Source organism: Trichoderma asperellum, chromosome 2 (genome assembly GCF_020647865.1).
Source record: "Trichoderma asperellum chromosome 2, complete sequence".
Lineage (NCBI taxonomy): Eukaryota > Fungi > Ascomycota > Sordariomycetes > Hypocreales > Hypocreaceae > Trichoderma > Trichoderma asperellum.
The window spans coordinates 6,573,460-6,593,866 of record NC_089416.1 but is presented as its reverse complement, the minus strand read 5'-3'; the positions used below and the strand labels follow the sequence as shown (position 1 = coordinate 6,593,866).

The following is a 20,407-nucleotide window of genomic DNA, read 5'->3' as shown; positions in this document are numbered from 1 at the left end:
CCATTCTGTGCTGCTTAGCGCACAGAAAGACGCCTCACATGCCTCGCCGGAGGGAGACGACGCTCGCTCGCTCCACCCACCCCATGGCAGGCAGAATGCGGAAAGACGGCAGGGGTTGGAGCCGTCCAAGGACTCAGTCAGAGGGGCCCGAGACTCGCTATGGCTGGGCATGTCGAGTGGAGGGGGCGTGTGAGACGGGGCCAAAGTCCAGGACAGGACGGCCAAGAAGCGCTGCAGCAGCTAAATGCCCATGCAAGCTTCTTTTGGCCCTCCCTCCATCGCGTTTGTCTTTATAAGTCTGCGATGCACCCTCACCTCGTTCTCCATCCAGCAGTTCCAGGCAACAATACGCACAGCAACCCCACAAGCTTCTTTATACTATTTCACACATTGCATTCCAGACAAGGATCAAGGACAACGTTCAATAGGAAAGCATCGTTTCTATACAAAAGGCTGCTCATACCCACCTTTTGCGCTTTCTGCTCCTTTCATCCTACATACCACCAACACACAACCAACAACAACAAGGTTTACCAGAATTAGCATCACTCTTGAACAAAAGGAGAGAGAAAGAGGCATAGGATATTAGAATCCTCCATAGCTGCTTAGCAGAGTTACATCTTCTTCTCTCGGACGCCTTGCCATTGCAAGGACACTCATCGTCTCACAATGTGCACCACCAACGTCTACACCTACGTCTACTCAGACGGCCACAAGGAACAGTCTCGCCAGCCCGTCCTCTGCTCCGCATCTCGCAACGGCAAAGTCTGCTCCCAGAACGTCGTCTTCCAGCACCCCAACCAGTATATCCAGCACACCGGCTCAGCTCTGGGAACCTCACCGAGCTCTCCCTACCTCAGCCAGTTCCCGCCAACGCCCACATACAGCCCGCGATCCGGCACACCAAACTACCGATCCGGTGACGAGTCCGACCGATCGCGCCACAGCAGCTCATCAAGCTCACGGCGGCGTCGCTCTTCCAGCCTCTACATCAACGGACAGAATGTTATCGACCTGAACCGCCACGATGGAAGCCCACGGCGCGAGCGCATTGTCTTGGTTGAAGGCCCGCCCACCCCGAGAACCCCTCCTACGGCATTCAGCTTCGCCAACTTTGCGCCTCCGTCTCCCAATGCCAGCGCCAATGCCTCTGCCTCTCCCTCTGTCTACGGCTCTTCTCCCCGGGACTCAAACTCCAGCTTCTCTCGCCGCCCAGTCATTGTCGATGACCGGGCCCGCGCTGAGCGTGTCGAGCGAGTGGAGCGACCTCGCATCGAGATTGAGATAGTCGAGGCCGCTCCTTCTTCACACCGAACATCCAAACACGACCGCCACTCTTCCACCAGCTCGCGCGAGAGCCACGGACGGAACAGCGCCGATGACGAAGAGACTTCACGGCGCCGCCGCGAGCGAGAGGAGCGACGAGTTGAGAAGGAGCGCGAGGAGGAGGAGGAGCGACAGCGTCGCATCCGCCTTCGCATCGCCAAAGCCAATGCTGAGATCAACAAGCGCCCTCCAGTGCCGATGCCGCCTGCACCACTGCGCGCATCTTCCTTCAAGAACGCTAGCGCTGACGACTCGGTGAAGAAGCTGGCGGAGGGTGTCCGGCGCATGAGCTTTGAGGAGGAGCGCCGCGAGGAAAAGGCCCGCCACCTCGCTCGCAAACAGGAGCGTCGCGAGGAGGAGGAGACCCAGCGCCTTGAAGACGAAGCCCAGCGCCAGCGCCTGGCCGATCGCATCAGCATGCCACGGCGCCGCTCCACAGTCGGAGGCAGCCGCCGGCACCGCGTCGTCTACGAGGATGGCGTTGTCTACCGACTTGAGTAGATGATCTTTCTTTTGTAACCAATTTCCTTTGTCTTCACTACCTGCCTCTGCATTTATATACCACTTCCTCTTCATTTCCTTTGTATTGTTACGACACTTTTTTTTTATGACTTGGGCATATTCCCTGTATTACTTTTGAGATGGAAAATGAACTATTTCAGGACAGGGTTTCTTCTTTGCTTTTACAAAACTCTTTGAAAAGTAAAAACCAAAAAAAGGGACTTGGGATGATAACAGAACAACATGTGTTTGGCATTTGGGAATTTTGCAAGCGAACAAAGCGATGATTTATTATTATGGAAAACTTTTCTCATGTATACTATGAATATGATACTACTTATAATACCCAAATAGCGAATATCAGTGGCTTTTTTTTTCTTTGGACATGACGGAGCACATGTAACTGCGCTCTTTTCTCTTACCTTTTCCCATATTTCTCCTGCTTGTCATGTCGACATGCCAGGCCTGGTACTGCAGCACCCCTTACAGTTTGACAGGCAAAAGGGTTGCATGGCGACATGAACGAGGTGGGCTGGACGTAATCAGCTTCCAGATTCTGTCGTCTCCATGCACTTTTTGGCCGCCACATTATCCATGGCATCAGCAGCCACTGAGCATTTAGCTTGCCGGAGTCTCTCCCCCTTGGTCTACTTTTGCTCGCTCTTCTTCTTCTTCTTCTCTTTTATAACTACTATCTTGAGTATGTATGTAGTGATAGTGATCGACAATCATCAGTTCTAAAAAAATGATTAGCCTGTCTAAACTGGCTCACCTGGTCAGGAGCGCAACCCTCTCGGCTGTCCATTCTCCTGTGTCTGTCCTTCTCATAGCCATTCGTTCCACACACCACCCTTCCGCTGTGACGAAGGATGCATTTTGCATATGCATCCTGCAAGTTCCAAATTACCATTACGCATCATGCAGGCCTTTTCCTGCTTCTTCTCAGGTCTTCGCGTCGCGCGACTTATCGATAGTATGTGTAATGCTTCTGATAGCTGCCAGTTACGAGTTGATTCCAGGCAATGGCGCGCCCTTTTAGCTGCCAGTAGAGAGACGGCTGGGCCACCATGTCATGGCCGTGACGGCCTTTGCATGGAGTGAGTCTGGGATCGTAATAGGCTGGAGGGGGAATATGCAGGTGTGAGTGGGTGCAGATACTCTAGGGCAGGGGAAAGGACAGGGATAGAGAGAAGAAGGTGGTGTGAGGACGACAGGATGGATTTTTTTTTTCGGGGGAGAATTTGAAATTTGTGTGTGGATTTTACGTGTGAAATATTTTTGTGGTGTTTTTAATTTATAGGATGGATATATGGATATTATGCTTCCCTTGCTGAGGATGAGCGCCTTTTATGTACGAAACTGGAGTCTGAGTGCGCGATTATCATTCTTGGGTGTCTGTTTCAGCGAGCAATAGAGAGGAAGGAGAAATATTGGAAGCAAATGAGAATCTCAAGAGTAAAAGTCATAACGAGAATAAAAAAAAAGTGCGCGAAAAAGAAAAAAAAAAAAAAAAAAGAAAGAAATGTGTGGTTGTGGGCAGGGGAAATATTTTGAGCGTGTGCGATGTTTCAACACACAAAACACGAGTCTACGGGCACCAAACTAGACGAAAAAGTGTTCTCGTGATGGATCGATTTTTTACCCTCCGTGCCTTTTCAGCTTTGACAGAAACCCACACACCATCTCAGTCATCTTTTGTAGCAGACTTTTCTTGTTCCTGTCTGTCTGCCGGCTTTCTCCACCATCTCGTCCAAGCCCACTCGCACTTACACGGACCCCAGACTTGTGAGGACCGAGAATGCACGGAGCACGCACATAATCAGCAGCACTGCATACTGCTAGTAATGCATACTTGTGCAGAACCGCCCGGTGCATCCAAGAAGCAAGGCACGCCAAAGCAAATAGTCAATACTATGCACGGAGCAAGAGAAGAGGAGGAGGAGGAAGAAGAAGAAGAAGCGTGGGAAACGTGCACTGTTATTCCCCATGCACACGCCTCCTCCTCTATCCCTGCCTTTCTTTCAAGTCACCCCGGGAGACCACGCGGGAAACTCGGTGTGGGGTCCCGGCGATGGTCGGCCGGTTTTTGGGCCTGGACGAGAGGGAGCAAAAGATGGAGGATGGCCAAGGGACGTGATTGGATGGACTGGAGGATTTGAGAAAATGGACCGGAAGAAGACAGGATGGAGCTTCGGAAGGGGAAGAGCGGGAGACGGGAGTATGCAGATGAATTAGTTGGTAATTTTTACTACTATTCTGCAGCTTGGTTGACGGTTGAAGGGAAGCCATGGTGGAGCGGTTGGTGAGCTGCAAGCTGGGCGGCCGAGGCATGAGCTGTAAGCTGTAAGAGCTGGGAGCTGACATGTCATCGCGAAATGTGGCTGGCTTAGCGAGCACAAAAGATGGCAGCAGCATACATGATGATTACAACATGTAGTAGAAATGAGAGGGGGGGCGACTTATATCGAACATGGCAGGTGATGGCCACAAAGACAAAAGACAAAAGACTGGAAAAAACGGGATGCCGACTGAGACAGCTTGTAGTTGAAGTTCGGTATGTGAGCGCGGTGGACCGACTGGATAAAAGCAAGGTGCCCGGCTCTCTTTGCTCTACACTAATGGTGTATGCCCGGCTATAGTGGTGGAGGGTGGCGACGGTAGCATCGGCCGAGAGAGAGAGGAACAGAGCTGGTGTGAACGGATTAAGAGGCGGTGTGGGTTAATATGGGCAGCAGTAGATGGGATATGTCGCTATCGGAAATGGCTGTGATGTATTGGGGGTTGGATATCGGATGGAGTGGATGAAGAGGAGGAGAAGGGTCGCGATAGTGCATTTGGAAGTTGCATGTGGCTTGAATGTGCGTGCTGGGAAACACCAAAGGGGAGTGAAGATAGAAGACGTGTGTGTTTTAGTACATGTAGTCTTTGCGATTTATGCATATCGGGCTGGTCACGAGTACGTTACGCGATGCGAAGAAGCAAGGCATACGGCGTTTTTGTTATGCATGTGCTTTGATGTGGCGGTGAGAGATCATGGCTCTGTGTAACATGCGTTGCTTTGATGGCATTTGATAAGTTGTGAACGATGTATGGAAGATGTAGGATCGGAGTTGCTTTGATGTATATGAGAGGACGTTTGTGTATGTCAGCTGTGCATAACTTGTATGCGGTGAACTTGTAAGCCTCTCTGCGGCTAATAATATTGGACAAAGCAAAGTACTTTTGTTAAATATCCCGTTCATGAAGCTGTCTCATATGTTTATTTTAAAAATCCTTTCTCGTAGTATGTAGGATGGTGGTTCTACACTTCAAATCGCTGCTGTATGCCACGCAATGGATTCCGCACGTATATCAGTGGAAGCCAAGTATAGAGAGAAGAGTATCCATTTGTGATAAGAGCGTGGGAATGTTGCGGGTAAAAGCCAAGTATATGCACTTTAATATAAGTATAATTAAGATTTATTTGAGGAAATAGAATCATCGTTATACACCACTACCATTTAAGCTTATACAAATGTAAAAAGAGGATAATTCAGTGATTGCAGATAAATTTTCTTGAAAATTCACCGTGGATCATGCGTATATACACTGCCTATACTAGAGACCATATCATCAAAGGTTCATCCAGGGGATCGAAAATTCTTGTCGCAGTCAGAACATGTATTGCGTCATTGCTCATCTACTTTAGATGCCCCAGCGCTACTATACTTCATTGCTGCTCTACTCTATGTTTCTCTGTAGAATATGAAGAAAAGCTTTAAAAACCCCACCGATTTCACAGCATTTTTAACCTCGCACAACGACTTACAATTATGAGCGGTGACAAGAATCAAGCTCTCTCTTAGCATAGCCTTTTGTGGTGAGTTTCACAGCATTCTTAACCTCGTATAATACATTTCAATTACATGCAAAGTTAAAAATGCTGTGAAGAACCCCGACTTCACAGCATTTTTAACTTCACGCAATGCCTTTCAATTATCACTAGGAGCCAGGCTCAAGCTCTCTATTAGTATAACAGTGTTGCGTATTTATAACAATGCTCTGCTCACACAGCTTCACATCATTTTTATCCTCAGACAATGCCTTTCATGATAAGAGGTAGCAAACAACTAGGTAGGTAAGCTCATCATATCGAAGTGAATTTCGCTTTTTGCGTCCATTCATGTACATTAGAAAGAAATAGTACTCAACAGAAAGACGTTCATTATTGGATTGCATAAATAGTAGATATTTGGATACAATCAACTTCGCGTAACTCCCGCGCCGCAGATCCAGACCACTCAAATGATGCCCACAAAAACGCAACTTATACCATCAAATTCTTAGACAGAGCTCTGATTCGCGGCCCATATTTGTAAAAGAGAATCGGGATTGGAATCATGGCAACGCTCACGAATCCCAAGACACTTGACGCCCATGCAACGCCAAGACCATGATACATGTAACTAGCAAACAGAGGGAAGCCAGCCGCAAAAAAGGAGCGTACGATGGTGTTTGCACCGAGTGCGCTGTTAGCAATGTGCGAATAGACATCCAGAATATATGTCATCGCGGTAACAAAGATACACAACAAACCGGCGCCAATAAAGAGACTGCCAATGATCATCCCAACCACGGGAATGTGGGGAGCAGAAGTCCATCCAAAGATAAAGAGCCCGATAGGGAGTAGCACGCTACCGGCCATCATTAATGGCAAACGCCTCTCAGGTGCTGGTGCCTGAGCAGGATCAGAATTGCCTTCAGCTTTCTTTTTAAGGCTCGCTTGTTGAACCAACACAGTACGTGTTACAATCATAGCAGAGCCGATGAAAACACCAACCATCATACCCAAGAAGGGAAGAGATGACAGACCGAGTTTCCAATGACGTTGTTCGCGGAAAATGATGGGGTATGAAGAGAAGACGATGTAGAGAATGCCATAGACAAATGCCTGGTAGAGGGTCATGAGGACCAAGATGGGTTCGGTTGCGAGTAAGACTATAAGCGATATGTATTAGCACCCGCAGTATAATAGCATCCTGGGCATAAGAGAGAGCGTACCAAAAGGCCGGACTAGATACACGCGGACAAATCTATTCCATCCATCTGTATCCTTTGGTGAATTCTGTGAGGCTGGATCCAATTTTTGCCTCTTCTGTAGGATGATAGGGGGATATGTCTCTGGCAATCCAAGGACACATAGAACTGTACATGACCCTCCCATTATACAGCTCAGCCATCCGGTCCATCGCCAGCCGAGATGACTAGCAGTAATAAAATTGCCCATCACCGGAGCCAGCAAGGGTCCTCCAAGAACTATGCCAATGACGGTCGCCATGGCAATTGCGCGCTGCTCAGGGTGCCAAATATCGACGAGACCGCCTCCAAAGAGAGCAATGGGTGCTACGCCAGAAACTCCACAGAAGAACCGGCCGATAAGAATCGTTTGCAAGTTCTTTCCTACTGCGACAGGGATGCAGAAAAGGGTAAAAAGTGCCATGCCAACAATCATGGGCTTTCTCCTTCCAAATTGTTCGGATATGGGACTCCAAAATGGTGGTCCAACGGAATAGCCCTGAATTACAATGGTGTTAGTCGAAATATCTAGACGAAGGAAAATGCATTTCAAGAGGGGCCCTTAGCTGGTGAACTTACAACGACGAATAGACTGACTCCTAGAGTCACAACTTCCGTACCAACATGAAACTCTTCGCTAATTGCCTGGGCACCACTGCTGAAGATACTCGAAGACACCGAGGCCACCAGATTTCCCGCTATCCAGATGAAAGTAATAAACAACTTTCTAAACAACGACCAGTTCTTGGGATTCGCGGGATCATGAGGGTCCTCGAAAGTTAGTGGGTTAGGGCTGTCAATGCTTGGGGTTTGTGTCTCTTCATCGCTAGTTGAGAGACTCTCCAAGGGAGTTCCGTTCTCGAGTTCGTCTAGGACCGCCATCGCGACAACTACGGCAACAGATGACTCGACAAAACAGAAACCAAGACATAAATGTCCACATGCCAAGGTTCTAACTCTGAAGGAAGAAAATTCATTTAGGGGCACAGAATTATTCAGCAGAGCAACCTGCTGAGGAGAGCTGTAAGCACATGCTTATCAAAAACTGGGGTTATAGACCCGTGGCGCCGCGGAGAAGCTTTGAGCAACGGCAATAACCACTTTCGGCTGTGCGGCTAGCAGAGGAACTGCCCCATTGGCTCTTCAGAGACTTTCAATGACACAAGAGGCGTAGCTTCGGTACTAGGCCTAGGACACTGGTCTACTCCGACGAAGCTCTGGAGCATGTGTGATTGTCCCGGGCAGATCGAGCAGGTCGACTCTAAAGTAGACGGCTGCGCAACGTTTCTAGAGGAGAGACAGAGGGTAAGTTAAGATGCTAGTCTTATACCTAGAACTCGTCATACGGCATATGACGATAGCCATTCTCAAGACATGCGGGGGAATCTCTAGACCGCCAAGATACTGAAGAGGCTCCGGACCAACGCGGATGAAACGGGAAAGACGGTCCGCCTTCCGAAGACTTCGGCCCCACTTCCGCTGGCATTTCCTGTTTCCCCAATTTGGGGAATTTGGAGTTTAAAAGCTGTAGATATCTACACATCTCTCAAATAGAAGGTACTCGGGTTTTTTAAAGTAAGTCTATTAGGTGGTCTCAGCCAGTGTCAAATATATAGCGACCAGTTTCCCTCGTGTATCCATCTATCAGGAAGTATGCGAATGTGGGATTTGATGAGGATGGAAGACTCCTCGATTAACGCCACTTGGAGTCGCAAACCAATAATATCAAGCCGTCTTTAACCAAAAGCAAAAAGAAGAAGAAAGTTTGTGAGACCATCATGGTCATGCTGAAATGATATACCGATACCATAGGCCAATAGAAAAGAGATGCAGCTAGCCATGCCTTCAGGCTTATTCAGAAACGCCTCCTCTTTTAGCTTCCTGGTCCAGCCTCTTTTGCTCCTTCTTTGCCTCTTTTGCCATCTGCTTATGCTCTTTCTTGGCTTGTTCGCGCTCTTTCTTTGCGGCCTTTTTAATCTTCTTTTCCGCGCGTGTTGCATCTCGAAGACTGCTGTTGGGCCCCCTGATAAAACGACCCGGGTGGAAGATGGCCAAAATCAGGAGAGCAGCCATCATGGGGAACGCGTCGAGAGAGTAAAAGTAATATTCGTGGAAGGGAAGCGGGTTAACGGAAGGGTCGAGTCCTTTTGTAAATTCGATTAATCGGTAAATGATACGCATCTGAGAAGATAGCAAGACGTTGGTTAGCATATTGTGAGCCTTGAAAATCTCTCCCCTAAAGCCCAAACGGAAGACACGAACCGTAATAAATGCCAAAACAGCATATAAAGCATAGAGTAGCCAGAAGCAGCCTCTAGGGTCTTCGAAATTGTCATAACGACGACCGTCGTTTGCTTCATTCAAATTGACTTCTTCAGGCAGCAAAAGGCGGCCTTCTGTAAGCTTTACGAAGCGAATATGAAATGTAATCATGAGGACCAAGAAGATGGCGATGAAAAATTCCTGAAGTCCGATACCCCCTTCGTAGACATGCAGTCCAGTCTGTTGGATAGAAGCGGAAGAGCTGGGAGAGACCATGACACCACCTACGGCCTGGACGACGAACGAAAAGAAGTCTGCGAAAACAAAGAGTTTCGAAATTTGAGAGGCTTTGATAATCCATACTTTTCTATCCGGCATATAAAAATGGACAATGCGTGCAAAAGTCATGTAGACAAAGGCATTGATCCAAAGTGGCGCCAGCAGAAAGAGAATCTGCCAAATGGTGGCAAACGTGACGTTTTGTTGGTTATGCGCGCCAACAACGTGTAGGATAAACGCTGCTGTTTCCCAAGCGCCGCCCATGATCAAGACCCAGGTGTATCCCTGCCGTCAAGGTAAGAATGCTTTGAAACACAAATCGTGGTGTTGATAACAGGACATCAAGCACTACTCACCTTTTTATATACCACTGCTTCGATAATGTGAATGAGGGTGAGGGTGCCAAAGAGAACAGACACCACCACTGCAGGAATAAACTCTGGGATTGCATTGTATGATGAATTGCATGCGTCTACCGGCACTTCGCCATACTTGCCTGGCACTGCAGTCGTGCAAGCTGGAAAAGCACCGTTCGACGTGCTTGTTGCAGCCACATGAGTTGTTGTAGTCGCCATTGGATTTATTGATGTGAGGTGTATAACCAATGCGAGTAGTCAGAATTGTAGATGAACAATTATTTTTTTTCCAACACCACTGGGTCTATATAAAAGATTTCGTTCACGACATACAGAGTTTTTTAACAACGGAGGCGCCTCACAGAATTACGTCGACGCCTAACCGCAGTTAAAAATCACTAGCAACAATCCTCTAGCATATTTACATGGGATCCTTATTTCTATTATTAGTTACTACACAACACTCTGCTAGTACCAGTAGAATGGAGATGATAGCTGGCTCCTATCGTTGAAGCCGTAACCAGGCTAAACCAAGAAGCGGGCGGCTTCTGCCACGCGATTGGCGAGTCGAGACCAGGTCCACGCGGCATATGCCAACTCAGCCTCGTATCGTCCAATTGACCATGACGCACGCTATCTGTGCTAGGAAATCGCCGTTGCTGACTGAGATATAGTATCTTGCAGCCACCACTGCCGGTAGCCAAAGGCTTAGCCTTTAGATGCTGCCGCAACCTCGCTAATAAACATATCTAACTAAGGCACAGCGGCCGTTTGATGCAGTTGCCCTTTAGGCAGGGCAAGGAAGAAGAGAGCGAAATACTGAAAATACGCAATGCATTCATGTTGTGTAAATAAAATCGCGATGGAGTATTAATTGGGCGGAATATCCCGTAAAACAAGCTTCATGACGCGCAACCAGTTCTAACTTCGAGGCCTATTCCGGCAGTGCGTCTTCCTAGAATGCTAGAATGTCGACCTCAGACAACTGGACCCGCATCTCTTATAGGTAGGCTAATGGTAGATAAATGGGCCCAGCCGGGAGGGCATCCCGAGTGCACGTAGGGCGCAGCGTAGGATTCGCAACCGCGTTTGAAAGGAGTCGTAGTGCTGATTAATGTGACGTTTAGGATTGGGTGCATATTTTAGCGAAGGCAGATTTCAAAAGGATGCTGTGAATATAGAGTAGCGCCAGGCTTTAGTCTTGCACAATCAAAGCTTGTGTGCATTGTATTTGATACTATACGATCCTTACTTGAACTAATATATGCCCGTAGAGATGGTAGGTCGTCTAAGCGAAGAAGAAGGAATACAGCTTCATGATCACGCAATAGACAATCGAGCGCTTAGCCTCCAATAGAAACATCAAGTGATATGTCTAGCTGGCAGTAGGATTTGGCGCCTGAGCCACGTCGGTTGAGCATTAGCGTTGCTTTGGGTTTACCTTTGAGCCAATATCTATCATAGCCGAGATTAAATAGGATTCGTAGTGCTACTTACACATCAATAGGTAAGGGCATTTATTTTCGTAAACTTGGTCGATACTCCCCGTGACACTATGGCTGTGTAAAATACACTCTGTTCTGCATGCAATGGATGAGATGACTTGAAACAAAGATATCAAAAAGCAATTCAGTATAACTTGGTTCATTCAAGGAGGTAAACTCAAACAGTTTCAAAATAGCTGCTAAGCCATATTATAATGGGAGGCCTCGTCGACTACTACCCAACTTTGCTCGTTGCTTTGTCACCGGAATTAATGTCCTTATCCCCGATATATACATACATCTGCTGTTGCAATGGCTTGCTTATACCAGCCGAGTCTCCTTGAAATACAATAATACGTATCTCAAAATTGAAGGCAAGATAACTAGGAATCATATTGTAATAGAGCATAGCGACAACAGCAATACAATCTTTACGATGCTTCATAATGCTATTTACTTATTAATGCTCAACTTATTAACTATTCTAATGCCGCTAAAATATTAAATGCTAATTATCGTAAGTAAGCGTGATTGTGATTCCACCCTTTGTATGAACAATATCCGTTGCAAATTTCACAACCGTTGCTCGAATCCGCTCCAAATGCTGAACTGACATGGGCCCAAGCGAGCCCCCAACAACAATGTCATTACTATACGCTGATTCTTTATGCCAGAAAACCACCTTGTATTCGCCGCCGACGATTTGTTCGTATTTCTCGTAGCCATTTCGTATGGCTTCAATTGTGAGCACTCGAGTGCACTTCTCTTCTGTATTAATCATGGTGACCTAGTCGATGTCAATACGTAAGAGAATTTTCATTGTGAGCATGACTGTATCTATTACTCACTTGCTTAATGCGAACTTCGCAGTACTTATCCGCATTAGGCGTTGGGTCATTTGTTAGATTTGGGATTTTGGACAGCGGCTCGCTATCCGTTGATATGCCATCATCAATGTACATTGTATAGATCTATCAATGTTTCAGCACAAACTTCCTTTCATTCATGAAATTGAGAATTCTCACATTGTCTTTTCCCGGATAGACATGGAAAGTGATTGGGTTTGCCTCTGGCGCCTTCATCTCTATCCCCGCATGTGGATAGCCATTTGGGTACCAGTCGGGCGTACTCGCTCTTGTCTCGATTTTGGGAATTATGGCGCCTGGTTGTACTTAGTATAGCTCTCCACGCTATGGACAGCGGGAAACTGACCTTCGCGAATGTACATTGGAGTAATTCTAGGAATATGGTCGTCTTCGAGGCTAATATTGCATTTGCAGAAGATGCGGCTTCCGCCCTCAATAGCTGGGTTTAAAGCTGTACCCAAAGGCTCATCGGGGTAAAGATTTATAGGAAACCATTCATCAGGATATGGTAGATAAACTTCATGGCGGTCAAAAAACGCTTCGGCGCGTAGAGGTGGTGCCACGAGGATATCATTTCCGACCAGGTACTGGTCGTTTGTGAACCATTTATTCTACATAATTTCATTTAGCTTGGTCAATGAAACCCTTGGTAAGGGCAGCTCACCTCAAAGAATAATGTTGCATCTTGGTCATCAGTTATGATCTAGATACGAGCCATGTTAGCTGAGTAAATTATAACGCCACCAGTGTATCCTACCATGGATCTAGCGACTGGCATTCCAGTTATGGCATTTTCAAACATAGCATCATATAACAGCTGCATAAGACTGTAACGAAGACGAACGTAATATCTGCACACCGGAAGCACAGCACGAAAGAGAAAGGCTTCTCTTGGATCGTGGAAGTGATGCATGTTGTCTCGGTAATGTTGGTCGTAGGCATACGGCTCTTGGAACTGTTTCCCATCTTTCCTCATTTCGCCCTTGTGGGGACCATCAAGAAAGGTTCGATAATTTGTATAATGATTACTAGACGAGGCATACTCAGTCAACATTGTTGTCGTATGAAGCATCAGAGAAGCAGTTATTCAACTTACCGAAACCAGGGTAGCAGAGAGTACGCGCCGTACCAACGGATCAGAAGCTCCGGATTCGCCCAGTTATGATCTGGCTCAATGAATTCAAAACCTCCGACATCTTGTCCTGAGATTGCGTTACCGGATAGTCCAAGGCCCAAGACTTGTACGACCGAGGTCGAGAGGAAGTCCCAAGTGGAAGCATTGTCTCCCGTCCAAAGACCAGCGAATTTATGGCTTCCGATATAACTGCCTCTTCCAATGATGAAGTTACGTCGGCCTTTTCTCCATGACAATTCATTTGCCTCTGTTAATGCTTGGTTGGTAGTTATTAACTCATCATTATTTCCTGCCAATGTGCCATTGAGATGGAGATTCTGTAAACCATTAAAGGTAGCCTCGTATAGATTGTAGCTGTAGAGCGCCCATATCTCAATAGCTTTTCTTTTTAATGCAACTTCTTCATAGGGTTCATTAAGTCGAACATCACTGTCGAGAAGAAGTCTAAAGGGGAATCTGAACTAGGTCAGTGGCGGTAATACAGTAAATTGTGCTGCTTTACTTACGATTTCATGTCTCCATACTCTGGAGCGATGCAAGGAGACGTCATGTCCTGCCAGATGAATTCGACACCGCATTCAAAGAGATATTTGAACTGCTTCCCCCACCACTCCCTGACTTCATGGTTGTTAAGATTGGGGTAGTATCCAGGAGCACCATTGCCCCATCCGTAATAGACTCCGCCGTGGAATGGCTTTCCAGAGTTATAAGTCACAGATAAATCCGTCTTATCTGGTATTCTGTAGTCGGGCCTTGTTTCGGACGGATTTGTTACAACGCGTCTACCATAGTCCCAGTAATGATATCTGTCTTGCCACGGGCGTAAATCTGACTTTGCAAGATCTCGCCTATCTTCAATGTAGTAATTTTTATCCAAGAGCTCGTTGAGGGTCGTATACTCGGGGTCTTCGGCAGAATTAATATGAGGCGTGATATTTGTACAGCATTTTACACCTTGTTTTCTAAGTGTATCAAACATCTCTTTAGGTTTGGGGAAATGCCCAGGCCGGTCGTCAATGGTGAAAGTTTTATGTTCTCTCTGAATATCCACATCTATGTGGATTGCATCAAGCGGAAATTGAGCATCGCGGTAATTCTGAGCGCATTGCATAACCGCCTCTTTCGTATCATACCCATAGCATCCTTGATGATACCCAAGAACATATCTTGGTTTCAGGCTGGGCTTACCAACGATTGATGTATATACATTGAGAAGCTCAGAAATCTTATCCGCGGCTACAATCATGCAATTAAACTCGTTAAACCTCGTGGCAATTCGAATTGTTCTTTGGTGTGTTTTTCGGACGTCAAGGCAAGTATGAGAGTAATTGTCAATCATTGTTGCGAGAACAGATTGGAATCCAATGTGGCTAGCAACTTCCATCCAAAAAGGTTCTGTGTGGTAGAGCGGCTCTCGTTCATCTAAAGGACCATTGCCGTAGACATTTTGGTATTTCATGTTGTCAAAATCTTGTGGAAAATAGTCAGCATAGTTTTACTATAGCTTTGCTCTATCAACTCACTGAAATAATTCATGTATGTATTTGATTTGAACAAGTTTCGTCCTCCCTGTTCTCCAAATCCCATATAATGCGCCGTAGCAGGAGTTTCTACAGACAGGATAGTCGCACTACCACGAGATACGTACTTGAGCGGCTTGGGCTTGGTCTTCCAGATGACAGCCTTTTCAACGCCTTGAAGTGGCTGAAAGTCAACCTGCGGCCGAATAGCCTCGTCAATGGTACTAGGTATGGAAAACTTTTCGACGATACGGCTATTTTTTACAGGTCTGATAGCAGTGATCTGAAATGGCCGTTTCTGAATCCAAAGCTGAACCTCTGGTTTCTCAGCACCAGTCTTCACGGATTGTAAAATGTAGTATGACGGAACATTGGATATCAGCTCAACTCTCCAGTCAAGCCCTTCAAAATCATCCAATTTCGTAATAAGTTCGGACATGCTAGGGCATGCAATAGCACGACTATTGGCAGTGGGAGATTGAGTCAACAAATTCCTATAACAGATTGATCGAATGCTGCCTTACCTGTTCTCATCTTTAAAGCAACATTTACTTGCGGCAGCAGGATTGAAGCGAATTCTCCAAACTTGAGGTCGTATAAATTCTATCAATAGCAGAGATTCTTCATCTGGCTCATCTTCCAGTGGTTCATGTAGCCGAAAAATTTTGCCATGCTGAAACACATTTCTCGCTTCGCCGTTGATCTGTATTTTTGGCTGGTCAGCCTCATCAAATGAAGCTCTCTCGGGCTGTCTAATACATGAATCAAACAAGTCGTTGTCGATATGATTGAAGAATTCATCAGCCGGAATAAACGTATAAGGATCTCGATCCTTGATTTCATCGAATTCGGCCATGGTGCTGGAAATTGGAAGTCGGTAGCAGAGCGCCGTCCATAAAGGGGAAGAGGCGACAGCCTAGTTTCAAGTTGGTTATAGAAGGAATTTTTAGGGGGAGTTTCGCGCGCGCAGATGCAGCGTAATTATAGTACATGCGTCTTGCGAGTCGACATGGAACAAGTAAAAATTTGTTCTATGCGTTCCATAGATATACGAGATGAGCGAGCCGATTCGGCATTGAAACAACGACAGAAAAATAAATTCGTGTCCGTTTATTATTCGGCGGTTCACGATATAGCTAGTGGACACCCCCCCTACTCCGTACTTTGCCCCAATTATACTAAAGCGCGAATATTGACATAATAGCGGTGAACCGAGGATGGGATTCTCAAATGGCGATGCAAACGTGACAGATGAACGGCTTATGCTTGATTGGAACAAGTGCTATTGCATCGATCGACCAGCAATTAGGCTTGGTTGACAGTAAGCACATCACTGGAGCGTCTACTGTTGATCCTTACCTATAGCCAAATCGAGCCTTGCGTTGCTGCAATGTCACAACTTACCATGTGGGAGCCGCCTATCAAAGACTCTCCTACTGCTTGCAGCAACTCGGTCTAAAACTCCTTTAGTGGAACATTCCATCGGGAACAGGGGTCCTCGAAGCTGCAAACTGAGGCTCAATGCCGGTATAGACGAAAGGGCCGCCATGCCGAACATTGTTACATGTACCCATGGCTTCTCTCACGTTCCAGAAACCAGTTCATCTGGCAAGCCGGCAGATCAGCAGATCAGGCAGCAATGCATATTTCACCATGGACAGCATGAAGGCAACGAATGATCCATATCCCTTTGACAGACATTCTAGAATTCCATACGCACGACTCGGTGGCTGCGGTGAACCAATCAAGGTCAAATGGGCAAAACACGGCAGCAGTTTCTTGCTGTCGGTGAAAGAAAAAGAGGGGTAGCATGCTGTAGGCAAGGTACCGGCGGAAACTAAATGGAGTAGGACCCTTTGCAGCAAGACTCCACATGGCAGATATTAAGGCATGCGGCGTTTAGGTCTAAAACGACAAAGGCTGCCCCCTACGTCTTCAGTACAGTAAGCGCAGAGGAAGAGAAGAATCAATCGCTGCGGTTCTTTGTGCAGTACAAATCAATTCACCTCCTTGGACTCCACGGGTTAGTCGGAATGGCTTGCGGAGTGTATGTGGCAGTGCTCGGTCTCAAACCCACTTCTGTTGGCCTTTCTGTTGAGCAGGCAGTGGTCGCGGCTTGGCAAACAGCTATTTATTCCCTTGGTCCGCTGGGAATACTTGATAAACTGCCTGAATACCTAGATAGGGAGGGATATACCAAACCTAGAAGCAGCGTCAGCACCATGCTTGGCCACAAATTCATGCCGGGCACCCAAACGACTTACATGGCTATATTCACTACCCCTGGCTTGTGGTAGTCAAAGTAATCTGTGGCAGCCAGTTTTGACAAACGCCAAAACATTAGTATTCCTAGCGTGCAAAGTAGTCTCGTCGGCTTGCATACACACTCCCAAAGCCGGCCTATCAAACTGGCAGGTCAGTAGCTGATCGGCGGTACATACTTCTAGAGAGCATCTTCTCCGCATTCTTCATCGTGTTAGCATTAACAAGAGCGTCCCGCTAGCGTGCATGAACTTCTACAGCCGCGGCTTTACATGCAGTCAACATGAGCCTAAGATATCTTAGGACAGAGTACTAATGGAAGGGGAGCATACAAGTTCTCGCGGCACTCGCGGTAAGTCGAGCTTTTCAGCCATCAGTATGAAAAACCCCCACCAAAGTTTGACTCTAACCTTTTCATGCGCGATTCGATGAGACAGATTCAAAGAGAAAAAGAAGAGAGAAAAGAGAGAGAGAGAGAGAGCACAGCGAGGGTGATTGAATGTGATCTAAGAACACTCAGAGGCAGTGCCTCTTTGGGCGAAATGCCACAACTTCCAAGCCAGTCTGTAAGCTCCTCTCCTTTTTCATGAAAAGAATGAAAGTATCAAGGTTAAGCAACGTTTATTATATGCACGCTCAAATCCAAATCCTGCGCAGCGAATGCCAAATGCATGCGCCAGGCTAGCAAATATAATTGGTCTAATACAGTATCACATTCAATCTGCCTCATCTTACACAGAGCCAGTGAGAGGCGCCAAATATTGCCTCAAGTAGACAAAACCAAGTATATGCGCTGCATGCCAAAACCCAAGCCCGGGAACAAAAAAAAAGGAGAACGGCCGTAAATGGAGAGTCATGATTTCTGTTAACTTTATTACACACCACCGCTGCCGTGGCGAGGTCGTTTGCGAACGCTGCTAGTGGAAGGGTGCAACTTCTCGTTGCGCTCTCTCCTGAGCTTGTCATCCAACACACGCGCTGCACAATGTTAGTTTTGTCTACTCTCTCAACATGTCCATGCGGCGGCATCGAGGACTTACTCAAGATATCGAAACCAAACTGCGGGAATTCCAGACAAAGCGCCTTGAATTCGTCCTCGGCCTCGGACCGTAGCGTATGTGATCTTGTAGCCCAGAAATTGGCCACCGGTGCACGAATCGTGGTATCGTCGGCCGCAGTGTGCGCATAAATATACCGCGCATACTCGATCTCGCCTTTAACCGTGGAATTAATACAGTAGATTTTCGATGAAGAGAGCGTCTGCAGAGCGGCGACGCCCCATTTCTGGGCCAGGGTATATATCCTCGCGTGCTTGAGCAGCTGAATGCCGGAGTCGTCGACGGCGGGGACAGAGGGATCGTTTTCGAGACTTCGCTGGCCGGGAAGCTTGCGGGGGAAATATTCATCTGTATATAGGAATTCGAGAAAGCAGCCGACGGCGTCGACATCTTCGTCTGGGAGCTCGATTTGGCGAGGCTAGAGATAAGTTTTGTTAAAACATTCCATGGTTCCCCAGGCAGCGCATAGCAGAAGAGGGAAGCCGTACGCTGCCGTCTTCGGTGAAGGCGTTGCAAATGTCTTCAAAGTACGGGCTTCGCACGAGGAAGGCTTGGTGTGCTTTAAGGACCGCGGGCTCGTTTTTGCCAACTATTAGGGTGACGATGGGACTCTTCAGGTGGTTGGCAAACGTCTTGCGCTCTTCCTCCGCTGGATCTGCCTCTGCGTCGACGTCCTCCGCTGTGGTCATTTGCGCTGGTGGAGCGCGCTCGGTGCTCTCGTCGGGGTTTGTCGACTCTACGATCTGGACGGGATTGTCGGTTTCTTCCATCTCGACGTCGCCTTGCGTGCTGGGAACATCCTCGTGGGTCTTTTCGATCTCTTCGGACGGCATGTTGGAGGTAGTCGTGGCGGTGCCACAGTTCGAATTGAGGCTCAAGAAGTCGGATCCAGCTTCGATAATGCAGGCTCGAGCTATTCGAAGCGCCAAAAATTCGTCTAGAAAGCAGCAACGTGGTCGTAACAAGGCCGCGATTCGATACAGCGATCTTTGGCAGCAGCTCTGTCGCGTCGCGTTGGAAGCTTGTAGGCTGAGTTAGTACCAAGTACTTTGTGCCACATACCTTGGGTACGAGCGTAAGCAGGCGTAAACATTGGCCTAATGCTTGTAGCTCGTACTGTATCTAGTAATCATTTGCACACTGTATAGATGGCATCACTTCCACTGCAAAGTTCGATTGTCAACGTCCAGAAGAAGTGAATGCTGATTCCCAAAATAAGTGAAGCGTAGCTCTTTGTATTCAATCCCATATTGTAAAATACCCATTAACTAGGGTCTTAGCCATATAGTTGCTTTTGAAACGTTCTATGCCTACCTACCTACCCAGGCGGGAATACCTACTCCAGTCCTAGTCAGATATTCTGAAGTGAAATGACAAGCTCAGCTGGCACCTTTTATTCCTCAAACTTCACCACAATGTTCGGCAGCAGCTCAAGGAATGACGGGCTTCCAACGCTCCCCTTGACAGCCAGCTTGATCTTTGGCCCGCTTTCAGAGGCCACTCCCAGCGTATGCCGCGCCTGTGCCGAACCATTTGGAGTGCTGAACCGCCACTCCTTTTCGCCTGCTGCTGTATTTTCAACGTTGTGAATCGCAGCATACACCTTCTGTAGTTGCGATAGCTGCTCTGCAGGCAGGTTGAGGCGCAGCCGAGAAATACCGTGCGCTCCCGAGGGATGCTGCGTCTGGGCCTTGTCCTCCTCATAGGGCACTCTATTGCGGCGCGGCGTTCTGTCCAGGCACCAGAAAGGCAAATGACCAGGTTCTACTCCGTTGCCATTTGCATCTTGAGCAACGCCAAGAGCCCACTTCAGAACAACTCCGTCTGGCCTCGTCCTGCCTCCGGGCACCGGGTCGTTGTACGTCAGCCCGGCGTTTGCATCCTTGACTCTCTGCTGAACAGCTCCAAAGTCACTTTCGTGAAGCAAAGTGTATGCCCAGTCAACAATGGTGTTCTCCAGCTGGCCACCCCATCGATGCTTTGCGCGCACTTCGGGGCTGATGCCCTCGACGAATGCGATGAGTTCAATGTAGACGCCGTCTTCAAAGAGTATCAGCTTGTTGAATGTGTCGCCACCTGCATGAGTCCCTCCAGGGCTAACAACGAATGAGTCTTTGAGGCGCTCAGGAAGCTCCAACAGGTCGCTAGCTGAGACGAGGATCACGATATGATCCAATGTAGGCTGCGGGGCATTGTGCTGCTCAGACATGTTGGCGGGTGTAGTTCAAGATGTTCGATGTGATACCAATTCAACTATGCCTCGGTTGAGGAGCTTGAATTCCTTGATATAGCTGTTGTTCGGC

At 47.5% G+C, this 20,407-nt stretch overlaps 6 protein-coding genes across 6 annotated transcripts; 1 reads left to right on the top strand and 5 right to left on the bottom strand.

Moving 5' to 3' along the window:
• Positions 1–346: 346 nt before the first annotated feature.
• On the top strand, positions 347–2,196 carry TrAFT101_004483 (uncharacterized protein). Its single transcript, XM_024903054.2, has one exon. The coding sequence runs from the start codon at positions 670–672 to the stop codon at positions 1,825–1,827; it is 1,158 nt and encodes a 385-aa protein (XP_024765716.1). The 5' UTR covers positions 347–669; the 3' UTR covers positions 1,828–2,196.
• A 3,784-nt stretch (positions 2,197–5,980) lies between these two features.
• Positions 5,981–7,866, bottom strand: TrAFT101_004482 (uncharacterized protein). The gene is made up of 3 exons (XM_024901625.2): positions 7,462–7,866; positions 6,868–7,381; positions 5,981–6,804 (listed from the first exon to the last, which is right to left on the bottom strand). The coding sequence occupies exons 1-3, from the start codon at positions 7,762–7,764 to the stop codon at positions 6,134–6,136; spliced, it is 1,488 nt and encodes a 495-aa protein (XP_024765717.1). The 5' UTR covers positions 7,765–7,866; the 3' UTR covers positions 5,981–6,133.
• An 867-nt stretch (positions 7,867–8,733) lies between these two features.
• On the bottom strand, positions 8,734–9,998 carry TrAFT101_004481 (uncharacterized protein; the record flags this gene model as incomplete). Its single annotated transcript, XM_066127185.1, has 2 exons — positions 8,734–9,708; positions 9,780–9,998. The coding sequence occupies 2 exons, from the start codon at positions 9,996–9,998 to the stop codon at positions 8,734–8,736; spliced, it is 1,194 nt and encodes a 397-aa protein (XP_065983294.1).
• A 1,753-nt stretch (positions 9,999–11,751) lies between these two features.
• On the bottom strand, positions 11,752–15,650 carry TrAFT101_004480 (uncharacterized protein). Its single transcript, XM_066127184.1, has 10 exons — positions 15,309–15,650; positions 14,788–15,245; positions 13,771–14,734; positions 13,226–13,720; positions 12,974–13,157; positions 12,794–12,832; positions 12,476–12,740; positions 12,289–12,425; positions 12,112–12,234; positions 11,752–12,050 (listed from the first exon to the last, which is right to left on the bottom strand). The coding sequence occupies exons 1-10, from the start codon at positions 15,638–15,640 to the stop codon at positions 11,772–11,774; spliced, it is 3,276 nt and encodes a 1,091-aa protein (XP_065983293.1). The 5' UTR covers positions 15,641–15,650; the 3' UTR covers positions 11,752–11,771.
• A 2,270-nt stretch (positions 15,651–17,920) lies between these two features.
• On the bottom strand, positions 17,921–18,937 carry TrAFT101_004479 (uncharacterized protein; the record flags this gene model as incomplete). The annotated part of the gene is made up of 3 exons (XM_024902214.2): positions 17,921–18,024; positions 18,087–18,522; positions 18,593–18,937. The coding sequence occupies 3 exons, from the start codon at positions 18,935–18,937 to the stop codon at positions 17,921–17,923; spliced, it is 885 nt and encodes a 294-aa protein (XP_024765720.2).
• A 560-nt stretch (positions 18,938–19,497) lies between these two features.
• Positions 19,498–20,313, bottom strand: TrAFT101_004478 (uncharacterized protein; the record flags this gene model as incomplete). Its single annotated transcript, XM_024907190.2, has 1 exon — positions 19,498–20,313. One exon carries the CDS (start codon positions 20,311–20,313, stop codon positions 19,498–19,500), a length of 816 nt encoding a protein of 271 aa, XP_024765721.2.
• Between the last annotated feature and the right edge of the window lie 94 nt (positions 20,314–20,407).